General features: G+C 41.8%; 1 protein-coding gene across 1 annotated transcript in view; it reads left to right on the top strand.

Moving 5' to 3' along the window:
- LOC135089256 (uncharacterized) overlaps positions 1-12,403 on the top strand; it is a 120,368-nt gene extending 107,965 nt beyond the window's left edge. Inside the window, 5 exon segments of the mRNA XM_063984705.1 lie at positions 4,673-4,901; positions 5,455-5,685; positions 6,894-7,076; positions 8,903-9,115; positions 11,029-12,403. Coding sequence (XP_063840775.1) covers positions 4,673-4,901; positions 5,455-5,685; positions 6,894-7,076; positions 8,903-9,115; positions 11,029-11,566 — 1,394 coding nt within the window. The 3' untranslated portion in view covers positions 11,567-12,403.
- The last annotated feature ends 822 nt before the right edge of the window (positions 12,404-13,225 follow it).

Below are 13,225 nucleotides of genomic sequence, written 5' to 3' on the forward strand. Positions count from 1 at the left end.
ATAAGTGAAATGATTGTCAGTACAATAAAGAAAAAAAAAATTCAATGCTATCATGATGGCTAAACTATATCATAAAAAAAAAAAAAAAAGAATAAGGTTGATGTCATACAAGTTTAAAATTTATCGTGATTCACTGAAGTGTAACAAATTAAAACAGAAAATAAATAAAAAAAAAGGACTAATAAAAATCAAATCAAAGACTAAAGCATACACTGAAGAAAACACCCAAAATATCCTTCAACGACCAAAACCACTTAAGGAAAACCTCGCGCTATTAACTCAGTACAATATTCTGTAGTACTTGACAAGGCGACATAAACACTTGCGACTCCGCCACGCTGGCCAGGGAGAGACAGCCGGTGGTCCATTAATCGGTGTGTTGCCTCGAGATCGCCCCTTCCTCAATCGATTAAAGCGAAGGAGACAGAGAGGCAGAGAGGTAGGGAGGGGAGACCGCGGCACCACATTCACCCCAGCAGATACCTCAGTAATTGCGCCATACTTACCATCGTTTGAGTTCTCGCCTTCTTGTGGTAAACTGGAGGGAACTCGGGCGCTGGTGAATAGTGAATGGCTGGGAAGTTATAAGCAGGTGGTGTGTGGGCGTTAATATGCCATAAGCTGATACGAGTTCCGAGGTGGTTGGTAAATGGAGGGTAAACAGGTAATAAGTGGGTGGTGAGGGGATAGGTGAGGCGGTAAGCAGATGGTAAGGTGGCTGCTTGACACTGAGTGGTTAATAAAGTGGGGTGTTGAGTGTGAGCAGGTGGTGTTTCCTAAGCGGGTGGAGAGTAAATGGCAAGGTGGAAAGTTCAGGGTAAGTGTTAAGAGTGGAGAGTTGATGTTGGCCAGATGTTAAGTGCCAGGTAAACAGATGGTGAGTGGGTGTTGTGTGGTGAACGAAAAATTAATGAAAGATGATCTGAAGATGTGAGGATGTGAAGCGGGTAATTCTAGAACGTATCTCTCCATGGCTTGTTTTCTTACACGATTTGTTCTCTTATGTAAGGACTCTATTGAAAAGGCGATGAGTTGGCCTTTCTTGTTTTTTTTTTTTCAATTAATAGTGCAGAATTCTTATCAAACCATCATTAGAATCGTGAAAACAACCTTGAATATCTTAATAGCTTCCACTAGAGGCTGTAGAAGAGTATAAGTCCTATTCTTTAACTCTCCCTCATAAACACAATTTACAACAGTTACAATCATAGGTCATCACACTTTCATAGGTGTTTTCCTGTTAATGTTCCAGAATCCCCGTCGAATTACTGGAATCATGAAGACAACCTTGTAAATAAAACTTCCCCGAGCCTCTTCGAAACGCAGCCGAAATAAGTAGGGGAAATATTTGATAATACTGGCCTATAAAGTTCTGACTCTCGCTTGCTCTCATCCCTCGCTCTCGGCAAAGTTAGGACGCGTCAGGAGCTGTGCGTGTGAGCGGAAAAGCAAACAACTCTAGCAGCTGGCCCCCAAAAAAGAGCGAAATCACAACATTTTACCTAATCCAATCTAATTAACCCATCGACCTCCCAACTGCCTCACTATTGCCTTCTACGAATTGCATCCCGTACTTACACATTTCCAATAGTGCTGCGTTACTTTTCATGGCACTAGTTACTCTTAAATTACTCGCAGTCTTATTATATTGATTTTTTTTTTTTTAAGTGAATAGAAATGTGTGGGAGAAATAGTTTGGCAGTGGGCGAGAGTGAGGGACCAGCTGGCTTTGTGTGTGTGTGTGTGTGTGTGTGTGTGTGTGTGTGTGTGTGTGTGTGTGGGCGGTGTCATGTGCGGCCGTGGAATTGAGTTTCAGGAAATTTAATATGGACGATGTGGTGTGCGTGGGTGGCTGTGGAGGGACGTGGCAGGTGTGGCGTGGCTCCTATGTGATGCTGCGTGGCGGGGGGGGGGGGGGGACGTGGCGTGGTGGTGACGTGTTGGTGGCGGGACGTGGTGAGCTGAGTACGGGAAACTTGAGCTCCTTCAGGGACGAGGAAAGTTATTTGGCGGAAGGGACGAGGCGCAGGACACAAGTTTCCCACAGCGGATGTATGTACGTGTGATGTGCAGGTGGAGGCAACATTCCCCCTGCTACATCTGTGCTGGGGACTGGTGCGGGTGTTGCTGCAAGTTTTGGGAGTGCTTTGGGTGGGAGAAATGACATTACGTTCAGATAATTAGGTTAGAGAATCGTTTTTCAGACTATACTCTTTAGGTACCTGCATCTTTAGTGCGCCTTTTAATTTTCTTTCTTGGGCTAAAATTTCTCTTATATAAAAAAAAAAAAAATTGAAGAGGATATTGCTGTATACAGGAACTGCCACGTGTAGGCCTGGTGGGTTCTTGCAGCTTCCCCTATTTTCCTATGTTGTTATGTTCTAATATGTATGTTCTTTAGGTATAAAAGCGTCTTGGTTAAGTGTAGGGAGCGTTTTTAGTAATTCCTAATGGAGTTATTACTTTTGTATGTGACAGATACTGGAGGGATCTAAATTCTCCTACGTATAAGTGGAAAGCATATTAAGGAAATGTGTATCTCTTCCTTAGGTGTAGGAAACCTCCCCGCCGGACACCTGTGTGGGCTGTGTGGAGGAAATACTGGGGGCGGGAATGTGTGCAAGGGGAATACATGTAACAGGAAATTGTTATATGTGTTCAGTAGGAGGAGGAAACATCTCAACTTCGTAAGAGGTTAGAATTAGAGTAACCTTCCTTCCTTCCCTCCCTTCCGTTGTGTTACTCCGCTTCTCTCAGTCTGAAGTCCTCTGCTGACAATCCTCTTACGAAACCTGACAAGTGATAGACTCTCAGATCAGAAGACTTCAGATTGAGGGAAGATAGACATAGTGGAAGTGAATGCAGAACCTGAATCGACTCCTGATTTCGATTGTACGTGCGTTAGGCGTGTTTAAGTATTACTCTGTGTGTGTGTGTGTGTGTGTGTGTGTGTGTGTGTGTGTGTGTGTGTGTGTGTGTGTGTGTGTGTACTTGTATTGTTTATTTCCTTTCTAGTGACAATACGACATCTTACGTACATAGCAAAAATAAAACCATAGATACTGATAATGTTAGCACGATTCTATTCATCACTCATTATTTTTTTATGTATTCATTTAGTTTTATTTATTTATTTAGTATTTATTTACTTATTTATTTATTTATTTATTTATTTATTTATTTTATTTATTTATTTTTTTTTTTTTTTTTTGTGTGTGTGTGTGTGTGTCTTTCGAAATCTTACAGTAGACAAGCACCAGACCATTTTATTAAGCATGAAAAGTCAGTAATATCAAATAGTTCGGACCGTAGAAGTCATTACCGTAGGAGGAGCAGGAATATGATCAAGTGTAACGTGAGAGAGAATTGCTGTGGGAGAGTTTCTGTAGCGCGTCGTGTTGCTGTGGGGGGATGTGTAGCTCTCGTAAGATCGCACACACGAAGGACTTTTTTGAATGGAGGTTGTGTTGATACGAGAAATTGGTCAGTAGTTTCATCTGTTGTCATTTTTTTTTTCCCCTCAACTGTATTTAATGGAGTTGTTTTACATGTCTCGCAGTTCACTTCCTAGTTTATTTTGTTTTTGTTTTTTTTTGTTTTTGTTTTTGTTTTATCTCCAACTTTGGGTCATTTTCTTTTTTTTTTTTTTTGCGCTTGTTTCATTTTTTTGTCAAGAAAGTTTTTGTGTTTCGAGTTCTGCCCCTCATTTTTTTTTTTATATATATATAGTCTGAATTGGAATACCACAAAGAAAAAAAAAAGTTTATTGTGTCAGTTTGGGCTTTTAGGGTCATTGATTTTTCGCCCTCCATCGCGTTTTTCATTTGTTATTTTTCATTTTTTCACACATACAAATAGATGGAAACCAAACATGAAATGAAATTGATAGAGGAAAGGGAAAAGGATCCATCGCTGCTCTCCCTGTGCAAGTAAACAAGGAGGAAAAATGTGTCGTATTTCATAGACCAGAGTGGAGACTTTTGAGTGGCCAGAGAGGGGCCTGCCTAAGCCTGTGCAGTCATTTACTTATTTATTTATTTGATATTATTATAATCATTACTTCTTATCATTTTATTACAGTTACTTATCATTATTATAGTCAATTATTATGTGTTACTGATGCGTGTGAGTCATTTATTTGTTATAATGATTTTAGTTGTATATTTGCTGTAGTATGTACGTTACTTTCCTATTTCTTGCGGTTAGTTATAGTTGTTACTGCGCTGCTTTGACCTGTGAAGTTCATGGCAACGCATTAGAAGACTGTAACGCAAGAGGCGCTACATTAACTCGCGACTTTCGTCTTTTATTACATCTCGCATATTTTCTCCCGTCTTTCCTTCTGAACTGTACACACTCTTGTTTTCCCTTCACAAAACTTTTACTTTAAAAAATAAAAACAAAAATAAATGTATATTACATCCTGCCTGGTCATCTCCATTCATCACCTGTACCTTTTGGGTTTTACCATAATAATGAAAGAGAAAATTGATGTATTGTAATCCGACACAGTTACTTTTAAACAATTAATTTATGAAAAGAAGAAAAAAAAGTCATAATTCTATACATGATTTCCTTTAAAAACAAATGTTTAGAAAAACATAAATAGATAAATATATAAAGCCAAAACTCGGGCAGGTCACAATTGTAGGTACAAATGTTCCCCCTTCAGGCCCCGGGTGCAAGGTGGCGGGCTTCCTGACAGTGTTCGCCTCTGAGCTGTCCATCTTCACGCTGACGGTGATCACGTCCGAGCGGTGGTACGCCATCACCTACGCCATCCACCTCAACAAGCGACTCAAGCTGTCCATGGCGGTGAAGATCATGGTGGGCGGGTGGACGTACTCCATAGCCATGGCAACCCTGCCCCTCGTGGGCGTCTCCAGCTACAGCAAGACGAGGTGCGTCAATCAGCTGGCTCCTGCCGCTATAGACTGGCTGGGTTTCAGAAAAAAAAAAAATGGAAATAATATATCTTTTTATTGTCATGATTTTTTTCTGCTTAATAATTTTTTTTTTTTTTTTTTTTTTTTACACACTGGCGCATTTTGAATCACGACTTTTTTTTCTGAATGGCTTTTGTTTTACGTAGAAAAATTGTTCTTTTAATCTTCATGTATTGTCGCGTCCTACAATATAAAATTTCACTTATAATTTTTGCGTAAGAAATGTGCTCCGATAAACTCTTACTTTTTTTGCCTAGGTCTTCTTTTATTTATTTATTTAATATATATATATATATATATATATATATATATATATATATATATATATATATATATATATATATATATATATATATATATATATATATATATATATATATATATATATATATATATATTTTTTTTTTTTTTTTTTTTTTTTTTTTTTTTTTTTACAGTATTTTCTTTCCCTGTCATGCATCACTACATCTTAAAACCTAACAAAGTGTTTTCTGTTTGGTCACCCCAGCATCTGCCTGCCCATGGAGACTGGTGACGGCCTGTCCCTGGCGTATCTGGTGTCGCTGCTGGTGGTCAACGGCCTCGCCTTCTTCGTCATCACCGCCTGTTATATCTCCATGTACTTCTCCATCAGCCGCCACGACGCCACCACCGAGCACTCCGACCTCACGGTGGCCAAGAGGATGGCGCTCCTGGTCTTCACTGACTTTGCTTGCTGGGCGCCCATTGCCTTCTTCGGGTGAGTTGTGGCTCCCTTGCAGCGGCAGCGATAACAATGCTTAGTAATTTTTACCATTACTGTCATTATTAGCATCATTCCCTCTTTTTTTCGGGTGAGTGGCTCGCGTCTTGTAGTGGAAGCAGAGGGAAGGATCGGGTGAGTTGTGGCTCTCTTGTAGCGGAAGCAAAGAGGAAGATTATTATTTTTAGTATTAGCATTATTGTTACCATCATTCCCTGTCACTTCTGGTGAGTGGCTCTCATCTTGTAGTGGAAACAATGCGAGAGATTGTTATTTTCAGCATTAGTGTTATTGTTATTATTATTTCCTCTCTCCCTGTGCGTTGTTTTCTTTATCTTTGTCTCTGTTACTGTACAGCGTTTTCTTCGTCGCAATACACCCTTCTGTAAGTTATTCCCTCTGGTTCCTTCTGGTACAGTGTCACGTGTACTGAATCATTCCCTCTATCTCAAACGGTCAAGTAAGAGGCAAACGTGAAGTGTGCCTTGTTTACCCGCCTGGTGACGTGCGGCGTGTCTCACCTGGCCGCCGCCTCAACATACTGTATACTAATTAAGCTTGTATAAATTTACTTCTCTGCCGCACTTCATGTTAGGCCTATTTGCTCTTCCTCTTGCTTCACTTCCTCGCCGGCCTTACGTTCTCCCTGCTTCATTTTTTTTTTTTTTATTATTATTATATAAGAGCACTTTCTTTTCAACTCATTTTTTGTTCCTGTGCATTAATGGGATTTCATTGCACTAACTTCAATGCAAAGATGAAGGCGTGAGAATTTTAAGGAAAATATTAAATTGTTCCTTCTTACATATATTTCTTTTTATTTCTATTATCAGTTTTTTGTAAGAGTGTTTTTAACCTCGGGAGCATTTAACCCTTTTTTCTTGTTTCCCCGCTATAATATGATTTTACTTCACCAACTTTAATGGAAAAAGGTAAAAGCGTGAAAGTTAAAAAATTAGAAATGGATCTTCACTCTCTCCCACACGAGGAAAGTGAAAACAAGACCTCCACGTCCATTCTTTCTCCTTCCAACACATAAGACACAAAATCACACAAACCCTTCATATAACTTTTATTTTTCTCCCTAATGAACACACCACATCCATTATTTCCCCAGAAGATCTTAGCCTCGTGTGTCTTAAGTATACCCTTCCACGCTCTTACCCCCTCTCCACTCAACCTTCCTTCTCCGTGCCCCTTCACAGACTCACAGCGGTAGCAGGTGTTCCGCTGATTAACGTCACTCGGGCCAAGATACTACTGGTGTTCTTCTATCCCCTCAACTCGTGCGCCAATCCCTACCTCTACGCTATCCTGACGAAGCAGTACAGGCGAGACCTCTTCATCCTGCTGGCGCGTTATGGGTTCTGCACCAAGAGGGCGATGAAGTGAGTGTTCTGTTGGTAGTGTTGGGTTGTGGTTGGTAGGAGGGGTGGTGGTAGTGGTGGGGAGAGGAGTAAAGGAGGTGGAGAAGGAGAAGGAGGAGAAGGAGGAGGAGGAATAGTGGTATGAAGAGCAAGAGGAGGAGGAGGAGGAGGAGGAAGAAGAGGCGTGATAGTTGTGGTATGAAAAAGGAGAAGGATGACGACGACAGTGACGACAACAACAACAACTACAACAACAACAACAACAACAACAACAACAACAACAACAACAACAACAAGGACAACGACGACGACGATAAGACCAGTAGATGAACAGACGAGGAACAAGGTATAGCTTATAGAGGAAACAAGATGGGAAGGAGAACTAGAACGAGGCGAGCAGGAATAAGAAGAGGGCAAGGAGGAGGAGGAGGAGGAGGAAAAGGAAGGGAGATGTAACGATAAGAAAGACGAAGTGGGAAAAGGAGAATGATGAAAACAAGAAGAAAAATTAAGAAAAACGAACCAAGCCTTAGGATAAACCTTTAGGATAAACTACACCATCTTAACTAAAGTGAGGCGTAAGACAAGGCGAGAGACGTTGGCCAAGAGGAGGAAGAGAAGGATGAGGAGAACGGTAAAGAGGATGGGACGAGGAGGAATAAGGTGAAGGAGGCTTGAGGTGCGTGTGTGGAGGCAGTGAGGGGGCGGTGATGGGCTTGGCGTGTTGTGTTGATGCGGGAGAGTCCTTGACACCTGGACACAAATGAGGAGAAGCGCCCCGAGGTGAGTAATGAGTCCCCAGGTACGCCAGGTGAGTTTCCTCCTTAATGACTCAGGTGAGAAAAAAATAGATAAAACAGGAGGAAAACACGGAAGCTATCGTATGTTATGGTGACTAATTTCGTTATGTTTGTGTAATCTAGTTGTATTCATTGCATTAAGCGTGAATCATATGGCTGCTGGAAATGTATATACCAATTTATCCATCAGTTTATCGTGCTAATCTTGTATTGGCGGGAAATTGTATTATGGAACATGTCTACTTAATCCCTTTTTCCACTTGAATGAGCATATTTTCCCATCATCCGTATTCAGCGTGTGCGGGATGTGAAATATGCGCGTGGGTTGAGCGGTGAGTGCCTCGCGAGCCATCAATCATTAGTAGGCGGAGGCACTGCCGGAATATGAAGGAATTACCCGATGGATGAACCTCCTCCCTCGCGCTGCGTTAATTTGGAAAATCCCTTAAGCTCTTCGTTAAATAGTCGTTTTAAACAGTATTGCGGATGTCAGGTGTGTGTGCGTGTGTGAGTGTGTGTGTGTGTGTGTGTGTGTGTGTGTGTGTGTGTGTGTGTGTGTGTGTGTGTGTGTGATGAGATTGTTAGGGACATTTTCTTTGTGATTTTTTTTTTTCTACATTTTCACCCGAACACATCCAGTTAAACAAAGCAAATGACATGTTACAGCATTCGTTAGGTTAAATGCCACCTTTTTTTTTTTTTTTTTTGTGTGTGTACCTTTTGATCTTACATTTGCGAGCGTCATTGACAAGCCCCGTGTTCCCACATCAGGTACATACAAGGGTGCCTACACGTCTGTCAGCAAAACCTTCCCTTAAGATCTGTAATATAAATTCTCTGGTTTTCATTACTACTGGTTACTGGTTTTTACATAAGTTAGGAAAAAAAAACTAAACTGATTTTTTTTCTGTTATTTATTTGTCACGCACACACATTCAGAGTTAATGATATGTTATGGAATCAGTTTTAAATACCATTCTTTTGTATGTCTTTTGATACTATATATAAACAGCAACACCAGTGACGAGTCCCGCGTTCCCATGCCAGGTACAAGGGCGCCTACTCGTCCGTCAACAACACTTTCCCTCACAACACGGTGGTGAACGCGCCCAACCACCGCAGCTCCACCCTCACGCAGATCACGTTGTGCGACCTCACCCGCACCAGAACCTCGCAGCAGAGCAACAACGGGTCTCTTCTGGGCGGCACCATCGTCGGAGGCTCCCAGGACTCCCTTCAGAGGAATGTCTCTCCGATCAGGTTACTCAGTCGTCCCTAGGCCCGTGTGTCGTCTGCCTGATGCAAATGTTCGGCCTTCATGCACTTGTCCTTGGTGATTTCTCCTTCAGGGACCTTATTGTGCAACGCTTTGGTGTGTCTCGACGCCATATTCCAGGCTCAAGTGGATGTTAAGGGGGTTTCAAGGGCGTTTTTGTGAGTCTTTTCATAGTTTAAGAATCTGCACCATCAGTAGGACTCCTTATTCTTGGCTCAAGTGGATGTTAAGGGGGTTTCAAGAGCGCTTTTGTGATTCTTGTGATAGCTTGAGATTCTGCATCATTAGTAGGGAAAACACTCCACTGAGAATATGAGTCCTTTTTTTCAGGTTCTAGTGGATGTTATTGGGGTTTTCAAGGTTTTTTTTTTTGTGTGTGTGTGTGATTCTTGTGATAGTTCAAGATTCCGCATCAATGGGGAAAATACTCCGATAAGAATCCGACTAATTATCCATATGGCCTTTGGAAATTGTCTTTACGAGAGCCCAAAGTGATTCGAAATATGGTCCTTGGTTTCCTTCAGTGTCTTGATGTTGTGTTGTCCTTAGTATTCAGGTGTTTTCTTTCTTTTTTTCTTCTTGCTTCGACACACCTGCACTGCTCTGTCTTTCATTCTTCCTTCATTGCGTTCTCCTTTAACATAATTCACCCGTTTAGCTTTCATCCAATTTGTTTTCACATTCTGCTGTATCCATCATTCACGTGTGTTTGTGTGTGTTGTCAGATACAAAACACAATTCTCTCACACATCTAATCTGCTTCACCATACATACGCCTTTCTCCTGTGTTTTCTTCAAATATCCACTTGTTCGGGCACTCCCACGCACCTTTCCCTCGTGTGCTCTTTACAAATACTCTCATTCTTGCACTATAAACGTATCCACTCATCCTCACTCGCTCCTTTGTCGGACGTTAAGTCTTATTTTATATTTCTAACTGGAACCCTTCATTTGTTCATCGTCAGGGCGTCTCGAGTTCATGTCCAGATTTTGAGGCAGCCCTATGCGCACTTTACATCAGTCTCCCCATAAATGTAATAAAGCCCAGACAATTATCCCTAAATATAATTAAACTTGTCACTAACAATGGCGGACTTCACTTGAGGACACATAAGCATGGCAACACTGTCACTGGGCGAGGCTTTCACTTGCTGATTGGTTGAAATATTCCCTAGTTTTATAATAGCTACTTTAAATCAAACTGATGTTATATCCCCTCTGAAAAAAAGCCATTAATTTTGGAGATAACGGGTTATATAGATGCAAATACGGTGATATCCTAACAATAAACAAACTTCAAAAGAAAACGGGAATATTATGTGGACCAATCAGCGGTCAGAATTATAAAGAATGAGTCAGTTACGAGTATAGTCCAACACGCTGGTCCCTTAACCCTTTGACTGCTGCAGCTTCTTCTCAGCTTGATAGCGTAGTCTTGTATAAGTTTACGTGAAAATTCTGAAGAACTACGCAAGCAGCAAATCATCGAATATCTATTATAGTGAAGCTTTTTTGGACTTGTAGTTTAATTTCTGACTGATGAGTAAAATTGCCTTGGATTGCTGTAAATAAAATAACATAAACACTTGCACTTACTAATTCTTCCCTCTGCCATCCCCCCTCCCCCATTCTTTAGCTGAAGTCACAGCCATTCAGTACTGGACGCTCGCTCGAACAAGCCCGGGACTCCTCTAGCTCTCTTTCCCCTGCAACATTTCTTGTTCGAGGGAGCGCCCAGTACTGCCTGTTTGTGACTGGCTACAAGGAAGGGGAGGAACTAGTGATGAGCGTACAATTAGCAGTCAAGGGGTTAATCACAGCACGGCCAACAGGTAGTCCTTCCCTGCCATAGATGTTACGGCAACTTCCTTTTGCAATCAATCATTCCCTCCCACAGGACCCCCACCAAGCCTGAGACTACGTGCGGGTGTGCGGGAGCGGAGAACGAGCGTCTCAGCACCGTGCAGGAGATGAGCCACAGCAACCCTAGCGACGAGGAGCCATCAGACGACCACCTTCCCTCCGGCGACGACGACTCCCACAGTGGGGTGATGAAGCAGGCAGGCTCCCCTCACCCCATCAAGAACTGCTACACGCGCCTCTCCTTCACCCCAGAGCAGGAGGAGATTCTGAAACATGCGCTCAATGTGTCCAAGGCGAAGAAGAAGAGAGGGAGGAGCGACATAGAAAACGTGGACCAAGCCGCGCAGGGACTTTTAGGCGATCAGAGAAAACTTGGTGTAGAAAACGGGAACTCACTATGCCAAGGGGAAGCTATTGTGATTTGCGAGATGGAGCTTTGCAGGGAGGAAGGTGAGGTGGACAGTAGAGGTAGGCATAGAATTTCCAGGGTATCTGAAGACGAGGAGGAAGAGGAGGAGAAGGAAAACGAACAGGAATTAGAAAGTAAGATAGAGGCCACGTCTTCTGTATAACACTGGCTCGTCATTTGTCTCGAAGCTCCATTAGAGTTGTGTAGTCCCGCGCTTCGCTTATTATGATTATTTTTTTTTTTCTTGGATGATTCAAAGTCCCTCCAGTTGTCATATCAGCGCAGGCAGAGAGAGAAAAACAGGAAGGTAAACAGTTATAACAATGCATCTTCTCATCCACTCATCCATTCATGACCTCATCCCATCCATCAGTAAGTTAAGATTCATACGCATTGCTATTGATTCATTTGCCCCTATCCGAAATTTGAGCCTCAAATGAAGCAGGAGGAACAAAAGTCGGATAGTTCTGTATATATTACCTACGTTGACTTTTTTTTTCTTTTTTTTACTTCTCAGCAAATTTATTCCTTCCCATTCAATTCATCGATTCATCGGGGGATCATCCTTCCTTCCTCTTCCCCTCCTTCCCTTCGCTCGAAAAATTGGCGTATCTATTCAGTTATTGAGTGGAGACGATACTGGAATAGATATCGCTAATTTATATACTGACTGGATGTGCGTAGAGTGTTCGAGTGCTTAGTTCTTTAATACGAGAGAGAGAGAGAGAGAGAGAGAGAGAGAGAGAGAGAGAGGAAGTACTCACTCATAACTCCATTTAAGTAAGATCATTTGCATCATCTATTTATTAGTGTTAGCATGTACATAAACTTTTCCGTCCTCACACGAGCTCCCAATCTTCTGTTCGCTGCTCCCTGTCTCCCTCGACTGTATATTTCCCGTAAGTTCGATAATCGCTCGTCGTGTCCTGTAAGACCGCGAGGAAGAAGCTACGTCTCTGTATTTTTGGCATTAATAAAAGTCGTCTGTAACGCTTCAGTATTCCACTATCTGACTATACCTGGGACTGTAGTGGTGGGGTGGTGGTGGTGGTAGTGGTAGTTGTAGTAGCATCAGCATGAGAGGTGTAAAAGTATACGTAACACTAATGATGAGGGTGATGGTGGTAATGATGAAGATATCAATAGTAATAGTAGTAGTAATAATAGCAGTAGTAGTAGTAGTAGTAGTAGTAGTAGTAGTAGTAGTAGTGATGGTGGTAGCGGTGCACGAAATGGACAAGCTCAAATCAAAGTAATTATCTTCATTATTCTCAAAAGTATTTAAGAAAACCATTATCTACATTTTTTTTTTCATTCAATTTATTATTTTGTACAGCCTCGCTCATCCTTACTCCAATGTTTAATTTTTTTCTTTTCCTACTAATTTTGTACAATATTTTCTCCTCCTCCCTCCCCTCATCAGCCTCGCCCACTTTTCCAGTCTTGCAAATTAACTTTTCACACAAACTTTCATTTCTTTCCTGCTTTATGTCACCGCAGATTCCCTTTATTATTTTTTACCACATCACCTTGCCCATAACTTTCCCTCCCTTAACACAAAACTTTTCACAAATCCAACTTTTCTTTCTATTATTTCTCTTCGAACTCCGTATCCGTGGCGTGAAGATGTTCCTGTGCCAGCGAAACATAAACATGAACCACACTTCCAATATTCAAGATCGGAGGGAGAGTAAGAAAGAAAAACTGAATCCTTAAGCGCAACAGACAGTCCCGGCGAGCTGCAATCAAGAGGCCGCTGGTCGCCTAATGCCCGCCAGTGATGGGAGAAAGATCCTGCCACGTCAATAAAAGTTGCCTGAAG

This window comes from Scylla paramamosain, chromosome 32, assembly GCF_035594125.1.
Source record: "Scylla paramamosain isolate STU-SP2022 chromosome 32, ASM3559412v1, whole genome shotgun sequence".
NCBI classification, from domain to species: domain Eukaryota; kingdom Metazoa; phylum Arthropoda; class Malacostraca; order Decapoda; family Portunidae; genus Scylla; species Scylla paramamosain.